A 14,211-nucleotide genomic window follows, 5' to 3' on the forward strand; every position below is an offset into this window, starting at 1 on the left:
GCCATTTGCCATTTGTACAGTTTGAAATGATAACAGCACAAAATTATGAATGAGAGCTCCTTTTACTGCACATTCTCATCAGCGTTCATGTTGATAGCGTTTTAGATTTTGGCCATTCTAATAGGTATCTAGTGGTATTTCTCATGGTTTTAATTTGCAGTAACTCATAGATTGGAAGAAGAATTCTAATATCATATATCTTATATGGTGCTGGTATCTAGAATATTATAAAGAATAGTTACAACCCAATAATAAAAAGACAAACAACCCAACTTAAAAATAAGTCAAAGAAAAATATTCAAAACCATATGATCTCACTTATATGTGGAATCTAAAAAACAAAACAAACAAACAAAACAAGAAAACCCACCAGCTCACAGATACAGAGAACAGATCGGTGGTTACCAGAGAGTAGGGGATGGGGGATGGGCAGACTGGGTGACGGGGGTTAAATGATACAAACTTCCAGCTATAAAATAAATACGTCATGGGGATGTAATGTACAGGATTGTGACTATAGTTAATAATATTGTAGTGCCTATTTGAAAGTTGCCAAGAGAGTAGATCTTAAAAGTCCTCATCACAAGAAAAAAAAGAAAGAAAATTTTGTAACTACATCTGGTGATGGAATGTTAACTAGACTTATTGTGGTGATCATTTCACAGTGTATACAAATATCAAATCATTATGTTGTACACCTGAAACTAATATAATGTTATATGTCAATTATACCTCAATTTCAAAAAGTGAGCAAAGGATCTGAATAGGCATTTCTCCAAAGAAGTTTCACAAAAGGCAAATAAGCATATGAAGAAGGTGCTCAACATCATTAGCCATCAGGGGAATATAAATCAAAGCTAAAATAAGACCCCTCTTCACACCTACTAAGATGGTTATGATCAAAAGACAGGTAGTACCTGAAACTAACACAAAATTGTTAATCAACTATACTCCAGTATAAAATAAAATTTTTTTAAAAAGACAGATCATAACTTTAAATGGAGCATAACCTATAAAAATATTGATTCACTATGTTGTACACCTGAAACCACTATAATATTGTAAATCAACTATATTTCAATTAAAAAAAAAAAAGACAGATTACAAGTTTTCATGAGATGTGGAGAAACTGTAACCCACATAAATTACTGGTAGCAATATAACATGATGCAGTTGCTTTGGAAAACCATCCAGCAGTTCTCCAAAAGGTTAAACATAGCGTTACCATATGACTCAGAAATTCCACTCCTAACTACATACTCAAGAGAAATGAAATCATGGCCACACAAAATTTGTACATGAATGTTCAAAGCAACATTATTCAAGATAGCCAAAAAGTAAAAACAATCCAAATATCCATCAACTGGTGCCAGAATAAACAAAATGTGGCATACGCATTCAATGGAATATTATTTGGCAATAAAATGAAATGAAATTTGATAGGTGCTACAACATGAATGAACCTTGAAAACATTATACTAGTGAAAAAAGTCATCACAAAAGATCACATGTTATATGATTACATTTATATTAAATGTCCAGAAGAAGCAACTCTCTACAGACAGAAAGTAGATTAGTGCCTAGGAGGGAGGAGGGGAGAGATATATTTTTCAAATTTGCACAAAAGTACAATATGAGCTAGCAGTGGCCACACCATGCTGGATAGGATAGTCTAGGGCACTAGTTCCCAAACTGCCTAACTGCAATGGAATAATGGAGCAATTCTGAAAATTAAAGATTCCTCAAGTTGCACCTCCTCCAAAATTCTCACTCAGAAGGTACGGAGTAAAGCACAGGATAGACATTTGTTTTTCAATTTTGTCTATTATGAATAAAGTTGCCATTCACATATAAGTCTTTATGTAGACATACATTTTCATTTCTCGGAAAATACCAACACGTAGAATTGCTGGCTTGAAAGGTTAAGCATACGTTAAACTTTAAAAGAACTGCCCAACTGTTTTCCTAAGTGGCTGTAAAATTTTATGTTCCCACAAGCTATGTAGGAGTGTTCCATTTCTCCACATCCTTGCTAACATTTTATATTGTCAGCATTCTTATCTTTAGCCATCCTAGTAGATGTGGTATCTCACTGCAGTTTTAATCTGTATTCTCTAATGACTAATGATGTTGACCATTTTTTCATATGCTATTGACCATTCATATATTGTTCTCTTCAAAATAACCGTTCAAATCTTTCATCTGTATTTTTAAAATTGAGTTGTGGTTCTTTTTGTTATCGAGTTGTAAGTGTTCTTCATATTCTTGACACAAGTCCTCACATGAATGTTTAACAAATATTTTCTTCTTGTCTACATAGCTTCCCTTTATCATTTCATAACTGTGTCTCTCAAAGAACAAAAGTTTTGATTTTAATAACGTTCAGTTTATCAGTTTTTTCTTTGATGGTCCATGCTTTGAGTCCTGTCTCAAAAATCTTTACTTAATGGTAGGACACAAAGATTTTCACCTATGTATTCTCTTAGAGATTTCATGGTTTGAACTCTTATGTCTAGATCTATGATTAATTTTGAGTTAATTTGTATATGGGGTGAGGTAAGGTTTGTGGTTCAGTTTTTTTGTTTTTCCATATGGATATCTAATTCTTTTTTTAATTTTTATTTTATATTGGAGTATAGTTGATTAACAATGTTGTGTTAGTTTCAGGTGTACAGTGAAGTGATTCAGTTATACACTGAATCTGTATCTATTCTTTTTCAAATTCTTTTCCCATTTAGGTTATTACAGAATATTGGATATCTAATTCTTATAGGACTATTTGTTGATTGTACATTTTACCACTGAATTATCATGGCACTTTTATTGAAAGTCACCTGACTATATCTGTCTCAATCCTTTCCTTACTTTCTATTTTACTTCACTGATCTCTGTTTCTATTTTTATACCAATATCACATGGCCTTGGTTACAGAAGTTTTGTAGTAAGTCTTGAGAAAGGTAAGGTTAGTCCTCTAACTTTATTCTTTTTCAGAATTGTTATTCTAGGTCCTTCGCATTTCCGTATGCATTTTGGAACCAGCTAGTCAATTTCTACCAAAAAAAAAAAAAAAAAGAAGTCTCCTGAGATTTTTATTGTATTTCTTTGAACCTACAGATAAATATGGGGACATCTGACTTCTTAACAATGTTAAGCCTTCTATTCTATAAACACTGTTAAGTCTCCATTTATGTATTTAACCAAATATCACATTACCATCAATCCCTAATATCATCTCAACGCTTTTCATTTTTATCCAACAACATCCTCACATAACTAGAAGCTCTAAGATAAGCCATACCCTGAAAAGACTGTTCACATTTGTGCTTTTGTACCTTTTACAAAATATTTGCCAAAAATCCCTTCTCTACCCTCTCAAAAGCCTTCTCCTAAAGGCCCAGCTCTTCTCTTTGAGGAATTATCTGCTTATCCAAGCCTAATGATTTTTTTCATTCTTGAACCTCTTCTAGATCTTGTATTTTATACCTCCACCTAATGTTGCATGCTACCAGATATTGTTTGATACTCCTTTTTTAATTTTTTTGGATTTTTAAATTGAACTCTAGTTGATTTACAATTTTGTGTTAGTTCCAGGTGTATAGCCAAGTGATTCAGTTATATATGTAGATAGATAGATAGATAGATAGATAGATAGATAGATAGATAGATAGATTTAACAATGAATCCAGGGATACACCATATACATAACATGATGACAAACAATTAAACACAAATGCATGTTCTACAGTCTATTACATTTAAGAGTACAGAGGCCAAGAGTTCAGCTGGGATCAACTAATGGCAGTTAAATGGTTTCATTGAGGAACTGGACACTAAGCGTAGCCTTGAAGTAGAAGGTAATAAAATGTTGAGAAAAATATGATTCTGGGTAGGGTGAAGAGGATGAAAGGAAATGTGGCAGTAAGAAAAAAACCTGAACCTTGGAACGCTCAGATCTAAATTTCAATCCCAAAGCTTTCACTTACTGATAATCTAAAAGAAGTCCCAACTGCTGTTTCCTCATCTCTATGTTGTTAATATTGTTAAATTTGTGTGATGTAGGGAAACACAGAAGGGAATTACTGAAAGGTAGAAAAAGAAAAGAAGGAGAAAGTAGATGGCAGACTGGGAGTGAAAGTTTCTGCAAAGGAGCCTTGGAAAGAGAGAAAGAAATCTGAGGTAAAGTAAACCCAGACCTAGCCTCCTATCTTGCAAGCATAGTGAACGTTAAGAATGAATAAGGGAGATGGATGGCTTGAGCTATAGAGTCCCAGACCTTGGTAGTAAACAACTCCAAATTTACAAAACCAGAAAAGCAATGAGTATTTGAAGAAAAGATGATGGATTGGGGGAAAAATGCCACTTAAAATGCACACCATTACCAATAAGGTAGAACAAACTTACAACCATTTTCCTGATACTGGATGGGGGTTAGAAAGGGATATCCTATTTAAATGTATGTAGCGTGCAAAATATTAAATGTAAATTAATGATACTATACCTATTACAGCAAAATTTTAAAATGTGTAATTGATAGTCTCTTTCTTTACAATGCATTTTGATTGTTTTATTTCAGCAAAAGTTTATTTATATGCTTTCACTCATTTACCTCACACCACAGTTTTCTTAATCCTGTTTTCTATAAAACCTTAAGTTTCTTCAACTATGAATTCCTGAAACAATTAATCCTTAGTTTAGATAGAAAAGGTCTACTATAACTACCATGTATGCTGGTTGTAAAGATCAGCAAAAATCGTATGTAAAAGGATTAGTGCAGTAACTGACATATCATACAGCCTTAATATACTGCAGTTTTAGTAGTTATTATTTTGACTCAGATGTGCAAGGAGGCTGGGGAAGGAAACTAACAGAGACAATAATGTACTTTTCCTGAGTAAAGTAGAGAGTATGTACTTAAGAAATAACACTGGTATCCAATGTCAACAAGATCCTGGGTTATGACTGGCAAAAAATGGGAGAGCAACTATATGCTGTTATTCAGAAGGGCTGCACAAACAAAGTGACAGTTGCAGAAGAATAATCTTGGGACCAGGATAAGGATAAACTGGGAAAGATCAGCTGAAAGAAGCCCACAGACACAAGGAATAAGAGAAAGACCTGGCCCAGAGATGTGGCCCAGAGAATGAACACAAAAGAAGAATCTGAGGGACATTCCAAAGGAAAAAAATATACAATACAATAAAATATTAATGAGTAAAATGAATGAAAGAATAAAAGATGACTAGAAAGTTTACATCTAAAGTGATGAAAAACAACACAGAAAACACAGGTTGTTCATATCAAGGGAAAGAAAAAAGAATAAGGAAAAGAGGAATTAAATTTCTTTTATGATGAATTTGAGATAAAAATAACATATACATGAAATAAATGAATAGGTCTACATGCACTGAGACTGGAATACAAAGGGAGTAATTTATATAGTCATTTATAAAAATCAGTTCATTGGCTGAATACAAAAATGAGGTCAAGAAGCTCAGCTTGGAAGAGAAGCATTCTTACAACACAGGGTGAAAAACAGGAGGATCTATATAGAAGGAGAACCTGGAAAGCCTCTCTTTCTCTCTCTCACAAACACACACACACACACACACAGAGACACACACACACACACATACACCAACAAAAACAAAGAAACAAAAAAATCAAGGAAAGGGACATGGATCTCATTAGAAATAAATGACTATAATGACACTGAGAAGTTTAAGATGAGGTCTAAGAAAAGGTTACTTGGATGTCTCAAAAAGTAGGTAAATAATTTTTAAAGCAATAAATTTGACAGAACATTAAGGCTCGAAACTAAATACAGAATTTTACTGTGTTAAGTTTAAAGTTGCACTTTAAATCTGTTTATTGGACTTGATCATTTTTGTTATAAGAGTGGGGGAGTAGAGGAGAAAGTTCCTTACAGTTAAGAAGTAAAGCCAGTTGGTATGGACCACTTATTTGTAAAGATTAGCACTAAAAGAACAAATGATAACACAGTTGTAAAAAAGGCAACAGGAAAAAAGCACACTGAAAATAATTTATAAAAAAAGAAAGAAATACAAGCATCCAGTAAACATCTTAAAAGATGCAAAAACAAGAAATTATCAAATTATTCAAGATTTTATAACACAATATTCAATCTTAATCTTAAGGGTGCAGTAGATTACTCTTCAACACACTCCTGGGGAATACAAATTGAACAACCTTTCTGAAGGGCAGTTTAGCAATGTGTTTCTAAAGCATTTAAAATGTAATGCACTCTGACATAGTAATTCCGCTCCAAGGAAGTACTTTCAAAGAAATAATCAGAGATATTCACAATGATTTTTATATAAAAATGCTAACCTGATCAATACCTTGAAACAACATACTAGTATAACAATATGAACAATAAATGGTTCATATATATAATACTACAGCATAATATATCCTTAGATATATTCTATTGTTAGAAAAGTATTTAGTAATGTTATATAGTATAACATATTATTTGAGCATAGGCTCTGGAATAAGATATCCTAAGTTCATAGCCAGGCTCTGCCACTTATTTGCTGTGACTATATAAGAGGAGCCATTGTTCCTTATATCTAAAACAGAAATAACAATAATTTTATATATTTAATCAGGGTTATTAGAGGGATTAAATAAGATACAAAATATAAAGAACACAGCATATTGCCTGACATATAGTAAGCGCTCAACAAATATTATCTTGATGAATAAAATGTACAAAAGCCCATAAAGCTATATCTTCACTGATTTTAATCTCGTTAAGTAAGTAAACAAAGGCATATGCACAGAAAAAACTCTGGAAGAAAATTCACCAGCAGGATTTTAAGAGTGGTCAACTCTACATGGTGGGATTACATGAGATTTTTATTTTCTTCTTTACGTTCTTCTACATTTTCCAAATTTTCAACCATGAACATGTATTACATTTATAACTCCAAAATGTTCTCTAAAATTAGCACATGCTTATTTGACAACTGATGATGGCATTTTACAGTGACTGTGGAAATAGTCTAAAAAGTTTTCCTCTAGACAGAAGCATTATAGTCCCTTGTTCTTTATTAAAGATGCATATGTGAATAACCATAAAATAACTAGACTAAAGGTTCTGGACTCAAAGATCTATAATCTCTAACCCAAAGCCAAAAAGACATTTTCTCAAAAAGGTAACAGATGGGAGAACTCATACAAATGGTTTTGAGCTTCTGTTTTTCAATAGAAATTTTACAATGTTTATCATATACAATTAACTTAAGCAGAAAATAAACAATATTGATATTTATATTATAGCACTTCCTAATTTTCTTAATTCATCTGTGTCAATGTCCTTATGTTCATGCACATCCATGAGTCTAAAATTAGAAAAAAAATCTGGAAAAAGTTCTAAATGGAAAAAAAAAACCTGTCAACCTAGAATCCTATACACAGAGAAAATATATTTTAAAAACTAAAAGGTGAAATAAAGACTTGTTCAGATAAACAAAGCTGAAAGAATTCATCACGAGCAGACCTGGTGATATAAAGGACGTCCCTTAGGGAGAAGAAAAGTGATGCTAGGTGGAAATACGGATTCCACAAAGGAATGAAGAACACTGGTACTGGGCTTCCCTGGTGGCGCAGTGGCTAAGAATCTGCCTGCCAATGCAGGGGATACAGCTTCGAGTCCTGGTACTGGAAGATCCCACACGCTGCGGAGCAACTAAGCCCATGCGCCACAACTAATGAGCCTGCGCTCCAGAGCCCGCAAGCCACAACTACTGAGCCTGCATGCCACAACTACTGAAGCCTGCATGCCTAGAGCCCATGCTCTGCAACAAGAGAAGCCACCGCAATGAGAAGCCCGCACACCACCATGAAGAGTAGCCCCCGCTCTCCTCATCACTTCAACTAGAGAAAGCCTGCACGCGGCAACAAAGAACCAATGCAGCAAAAAAAAAAAAAAAAAAGAACACTGGTACTGGTCACTGAGAAGACAGAAGATAGTCGAGCTTTAAAGCATTCCATGCAACAGGAAGAGTGGCAACAGACATTTGACTGAATTTGCTCTCTGCATTCAGAGCCCAGTGTAAGAAAGGAGCATCCCACAACTAAATTGCAGGTTTCTGATCCTACATAATTCTTCCTGCCTGCCTTAATACAGCAAGCATTAAGGGGATGAAGAGAGCTCAATATTATTTGATTATTATTTTCATTAAAAGGGTATTAATTTTTAAAACTTTTTTTCTCATTTCAAAGTGATAAATTCATTACAGAAAGGATTTGAAAATCTGATACAAAATTAAAACAAGGAAATAAAAGCCACCTTTAAATTAGAAAAGAGGGAGGCAGGGAGGGAGGGAGGGAAGTTCTACAGAGTTTGCTATTTTATTTGAAGGGCATTTCAATTTACTTTTTAGAGGTAAGTTGTGTGGTGATTAATGTGGAGACAAACTCAAGAAACTGTAAAAATGAGCATAAGAAGGAGGAGACGTAGAAACGATTGGACAGGGATGACAGGAATAAATAATATCGGTTACAAAAAAGGGCACCTGTTCAGGGTTACTGCTACCATGGACTGACCCTACAAACCACAAGGTCATGAACCAGCAGGCTACTTACTACATAAGTGGTTATTACGGTAGGGAAAAGTTTTTTGGCATCTGATACCCACTTTGCTTGAATCTCTTACCCTGAGAGAAGGTAACTTTTAGATGCAACCTCACTAGTAGTAGTTGATAATACCTCTCAAATCTTGGTTCATAATCAGAAGCACAGAAAAGACAAAGGATGAGTCCTGGTGGTAAAAATTAAATGGACGGCTCTCTGCATTAGACCACCCCAGAGTAGAAAGAATACAGATAACAGACTTTCCAAAATTTTTCCAGAATAGCAGAGGAAATAGCCTGTTTTTCCCTGGGAACACTGTCTACTGGAATGGAATTTACAGGAAGGTAGCTGGCTAGTTTGTAAAAGGCATCTAGTCCTGGCCATTTCTTCAACGTTTCCATGCGCTCATAAACACACGTGTGCGATACGACTGCTCTTCCACCTCAGTCCGATGTTTCTGAAATCCCTCAATTCTGAATCTAAAAACCAGAATCAGTGGGGGTAAGGCTAGTAAAAATATCTAAGTTGGAGTACTCTGGAGTTTGTTTAATGTTATTGGGTAGTTATTTATTGACATGACATATCTGGGATGGGGAAACAAAAACAAAAATCCTACCTCACGGGGCTTATGTCAGCAAAGCAACCAAGGATGAATGAAAAGGAAACAAGCTGGAGCAACATTAACGCTGGACAACAGAGAGTTTTCGCCAAAATGCTAGGCAGCAAAGTGTTAAATGCGTATGAAAATACATATCATAGCAGTAATATCCCCAAACTCTCTAAGGGGTGAAGACGCTTAATTAGAAGAGTAACAAAAGAGTGTGTGTGCAGAGAGGAAACCACTGACTAAGGAATTAGGATATATGGACACAATGAAAACAGAAGTTCCCATTCAGGGCTGTCCCAGGCTTGAGGATACCTCATGGGGACACACAGGTCCTGCAAGGAGGGAGAGTTTGCTGCAGGGTAAGCAGAAGAATAGGACTCTTCATCTGTTTTATATGTTAGTGTTACCAGAAAGATTGTCCAAAATGATTAAAATCGTTTAAACCAACACGTGAATGAGGATAAACTACATTGCACCTTAAGTTCAAATTTGATTAGCTTTTCCAAAAAACTGAAAAATAAACAGAACAGTGTTCTAAAATGACAGTGTTCTCAAGCAAAAGCTTGAGAAAAAAACATAAGGACCCAGATACAAAGCAGATTTTAAATGCATTTTCAATTTGCCTCTTTAGCCCAGCATTATTAATATCTTTTGTCAGTTACCATCCACATGATTTATTCTACTATCAGCATTTTCAATTGTGCTACTATAAAATTCATTTTGCTTTATAGATTCATTAAAGAGGACTGGAGAAATAATTAGTGTGTTAAAGTGTCCTGTGTACATTCATAAAATTATGGCAGCAAAAACTAATGGTTAATATATTTAGCGTTATTTTAATAAAAATTTAGAACTAACACAGAAAGTGTAAATGGCTATCATGCCACTCAGCTAAATTACAAGATAAACTATAAGAGGCAAAGTAGCCAAAAAAAAAAGGAGGAGAAGAAAAGAGCAGAAAAAGAAAAATGTTAGGTCCCAGTACTAAATGTCTTGAAAGAGATTAAAGCACAGGTATTCACTCATTCAACAAATATTTACTGAGCACCCCCTACGTTTCAGGTGTCATATGAAAAGATACAGACAGATGTGAATAGACATTTAGAATGTTAAGACATCATATCAAATAATAAGGAAGACTCAAAACTTTTTAACTATACTAGATGACTCCGGAGATAAATATCCATGGCAAATTTTTAGAAGTACTCAAAATGTGATGAGTTTATGAGACATTTGGAAGGGGTAAAAGCAACACAACAAAAATGGCTTCTTGTATTGTGGGTGGGACGGGCAGAGGAGGGAGAAAAGAATTTCTCTATATACCTGTTTATTTGACATACCCTCAAGGAAGTTTGCCCAGATCTGAGATTAAATTGAAATCATTTTCTTAAGTAAAGAAGAGTTATTAAGAAGCTAGAAGCAAGCTAGAAAGCTATAATACAGACTCAATCTTTTAAAGCTAAAAGGAACATCTAACCCAGAACTTTAATTCTGTCCACAACTAAGGTCTGAAGAGTAACTTTCCCAAGGCCATATGGTGATAATTTTATTAATTTTAGTTGCAGTTTAAAATATATAAAATATTACATATTCCCTATACAAAATTAAATATTCTATATTAGATGAAATTTTAAAAAAACCACACAGGGGCTTCCCTGGTGGCGCAGTGGTTGAGAATCTGCCTGCTAATGCAGGGGACACGGGTTCGAGCCCTGGTCTGGGAAGATCCCACATGCCACGGAGCAGCTGGGCCCGTGAGCCACAACTGCTGAGCCTGTGCGTCTGGAGCCTGTGCCCCGCAACGGGAGGGGCCGCGATAGTGAAAGGCCCGCGCACCGCGATGAAGAGCGGTCCCCGCACCGCGATGAAAGAGTGGCCCCCACTTGCCGCAACTAGAGAAAGCCCTCGCACAAACCGAAGACCCAGCACAGCCAAAAATAAATAAATAAATAAATAAATAAAGTAAAAAAACCACACAGACTAGAGTCATTCAACACTTTGGTGTATATTAAATCCAGGTTTTCTGAGAGAGAGAAAGAGAAAAAAGAGAGAGACAGAGAGAGATGGGGGCGAGGTGGGGGGAGTGATGAAAAGAATAGAAAACACATCCAGACAAGAATGGCATTATACTAATCATACTGTTTTGTAAATCCTTAATACAATATCTTTCTATATCAGTAAGTATACATAACAAAACTTTAAAAAATTATTGACTGCAGGCAGCAACCAAGTGTTCCTTTTGTAGTTTTTTAATACTGATACCTTTTAAATAGCAAACACTAAAATGCTGTGCAAATGAGCATACCCATAATGGTCGTAATAATAGTGTAATAATTTATTGAGTTGGCCCAAAAGTTCATTCAGGTTTTTCCATAATATCTTACGGAAAACCCGAATGAACTTTTTGGCCAACCCAATAAAAGATGTGAACACTGCCATAGGTGCAATATTGTGACCACTTATTTTCAAATACACACACAAACACACAGTCAATTTTCGTATAAAATGAAAGGTATGGAAAAGATCTCTAAAGTCCCTCTGACCACCAAAATCTTATGATTCTGTACTTATTTCATACATCTTTCTATAGTTTTTCATAAGACTTCCCATAATAACTATTTTTAATAAATTTCAAGCTTATGCCTACTTCAGTCAAGAACAGCTTCATAAACAAACAGCACTGTGGAAGGTTTTTTATTTAGATATGTTTATTTAACGCATACAACAATCCTGCAATGTAGAAACCTGAAAATTAAGTAATTTGTTCAATATCCCTTAGCTGGTAAGTAGAGGGTATGAAATTAAGACTCCTGGTCACATGATCCCAAAGATTCTGCTCATTTCATTACATCAAGTTGTCTTTTTTAATATATTCACTGAGGCATTTATTAAGCATCTATTATAACAACAGCAGGATTACTGTACTAGGTAAACATTCATTTAGAAGGATTGAGGAAATGCACACTGGGACTGATAAAGCAAAGTTCTCATATCAGTGTAAATATTATAACTACACAGGAGAACAAATCAGTAAATAGGTTAATAGAAAACAAACCTAATTTAAAAAATGAGTGACAGAAAAACAAATAGTTCTGAGTTTAGAACAACGGGAATTGACTAACTGATGAATACAAAATTCTCTACTTTTTTGTTTTTTAATCAATTTGTAGTTTGGTTTGGCTTTGTGGCTCATTTACTTAAGAGAGGTGATTTATAATAATTTATTATGTTTGAATATTAACAGTAAGAATTATTTCCTATCACTTTAGAATGACTTAAGTTTTTCATAAAGCATGAAGAGAAAAGATACAGATTTTACAAACATATTTTAGCTCACTTGGAAGAAAGGTTCTAAATTAATAATAGGAAATATTTACTACTACCATTATATAATTCATTGAAGGGGCAAAGAGGTTATTTCCTTAACTACCTTGAAAAGGAGGAAGACTTAATAAGTTACTTTTAAACACAAAATATTAATATCCCACTTTCTTTGTTTTAAGTGTGATAAACATTCAGTCAGCTGAACATTCAGTCAGCTGAACATTCACTCAAAACATTCATTTCAGACCCTCTCTGTTCAAGTGTTATGGGAATACAAATAAGGCTACTGGCTAAGATGTGGTCCCTAACCGCATAGAAAGAGATGGTACTGAAGGTGTGGCTTTCTATTTAAATAAATCAATTTAGTTCCTCTTGGGAAACATCTGTGTATATAAATATGTTTTTTAAATTATGAAACAAATAATACAACTATTGGTCTCATTGGAGATTCACAAATGATTTTCAACATGGTTTATTATTTCTGGATAAGCTGGTTGAGTGATACATACTTAAACCTTGAAAAAAATCAAAGCCAGTTATTCAATGTTCCTAAAAAAAATAAGATGACATTTCTTTGAATTTAGCACTCATATTTTTGAGTCTACTTTTATTTCTATTTCTGTTTCAGCCCCAACTTGATGCATCAGGAGCCTAGGGTCAGGATTAATCAAATCTTTAAAGATAGTTGTAGCTTGAGATGATGAAAGCTAAGACATAAAACAATGACCATCAGATGCTCTGGTGTGCATTCAAATTACCCAAGGTGGATGTTTAACCCTCTCCTAGAGATTTTATTTCCAGATTTAGGTGGCACTCAAGAACCTGTGTTTTTAGACAGAACACATTTTGAGAGACACTGATCTCCAGAATTACCATCATTGCAGAATTAGTTCCTATTTTCCCTCCTACCTCTGTCATTTTCAGAAGTGCCAGAACTATTATTATTTGTTTTGATATCTCTGAAGTGAAAACTATATGCTGATCTCCACAGTACATATTCTTAAATGATACACATCCATAATTCTGCTCACCTTCACTGGCTAGATAGATGAATGGATAGATACAAAGGTAGACAGACATAGATAACAGATCCATCCACCTATTTATCTAATATACATTAAAGAAATGTATTCTGCCTGCAAATCAGAAAGTAATTCAAGTGTTTCAACATTTTCCACATCTGAGACACACTCTGAAATTCTGTTCTAAAAAGTCAAAAGAAAGCTACCATTGAAAGAAATTCCCAGAAACATTTCCTAGGAGATTTGAGTTATTAACAACAGTAGTTGGCTTACCTGCCATCTCGCTGAGCAGCACCACCTTCCGTCACTGTCTTGACAAATATTCCCAGCTTTTCAAGTCCAGCATCTGCTCCAACACCCATTCCAATAATACTTATACCAAGTCCATCCTCATCTATGAAAAGGGAAAAAAAAAAGAAACAACCTAAGTTTTACACTCATCCACAATTAGCTGCTGAGATCTATTTGCTGCTTTTAATTTTGTTCTTTGTGAACTATGTTGATATGCTTCCTTTGACAGAAATTTTATTCTATGCTGGGGAGCAAAGATGTCAAATTAGACCCCTCAAAAGGCTCATTAGTTTAGTCTCATTTTACTACTGCCAGTGGCTCTTCCATTGTGATCCCTCAAAAAGGTAATAATTTGGTTATTGAGCAATC

At 34.6% G+C, this 14,211-nt stretch overlaps 1 protein-coding gene across 13 annotated transcripts in view; it reads right to left on the reverse strand.

Moving 5' to 3' along the window:
* The window catches only part of PPP1R9A (protein phosphatase 1 regulatory subunit 9A), a 296,255-nt gene that overhangs the window by 123,501 nt on the left and 158,543 nt on the right, over window positions 1–14,211 (reverse strand). For all 13 annotated transcript variants that reach the window (XM_082398179.1, XM_082398187.1, XM_082398180.1 and 10 more), the window contains one exon: window positions 13,825–13,945. In XM_082398179.1, the coding sequence (XP_082254305.1) occupies window positions 13,825–13,945 (121 nt within the window). The remainder of the gene's footprint in view (window positions 1–13,824; window positions 13,946–14,211) is intronic.

This window comes from Balaenoptera borealis, assembly GCF_965194805.1.
Source record: "Balaenoptera borealis genome assembly, chromosome: 7".
Lineage (NCBI taxonomy): Eukaryota > Metazoa > Chordata > Mammalia > Artiodactyla > Balaenopteridae > Balaenoptera > Balaenoptera borealis.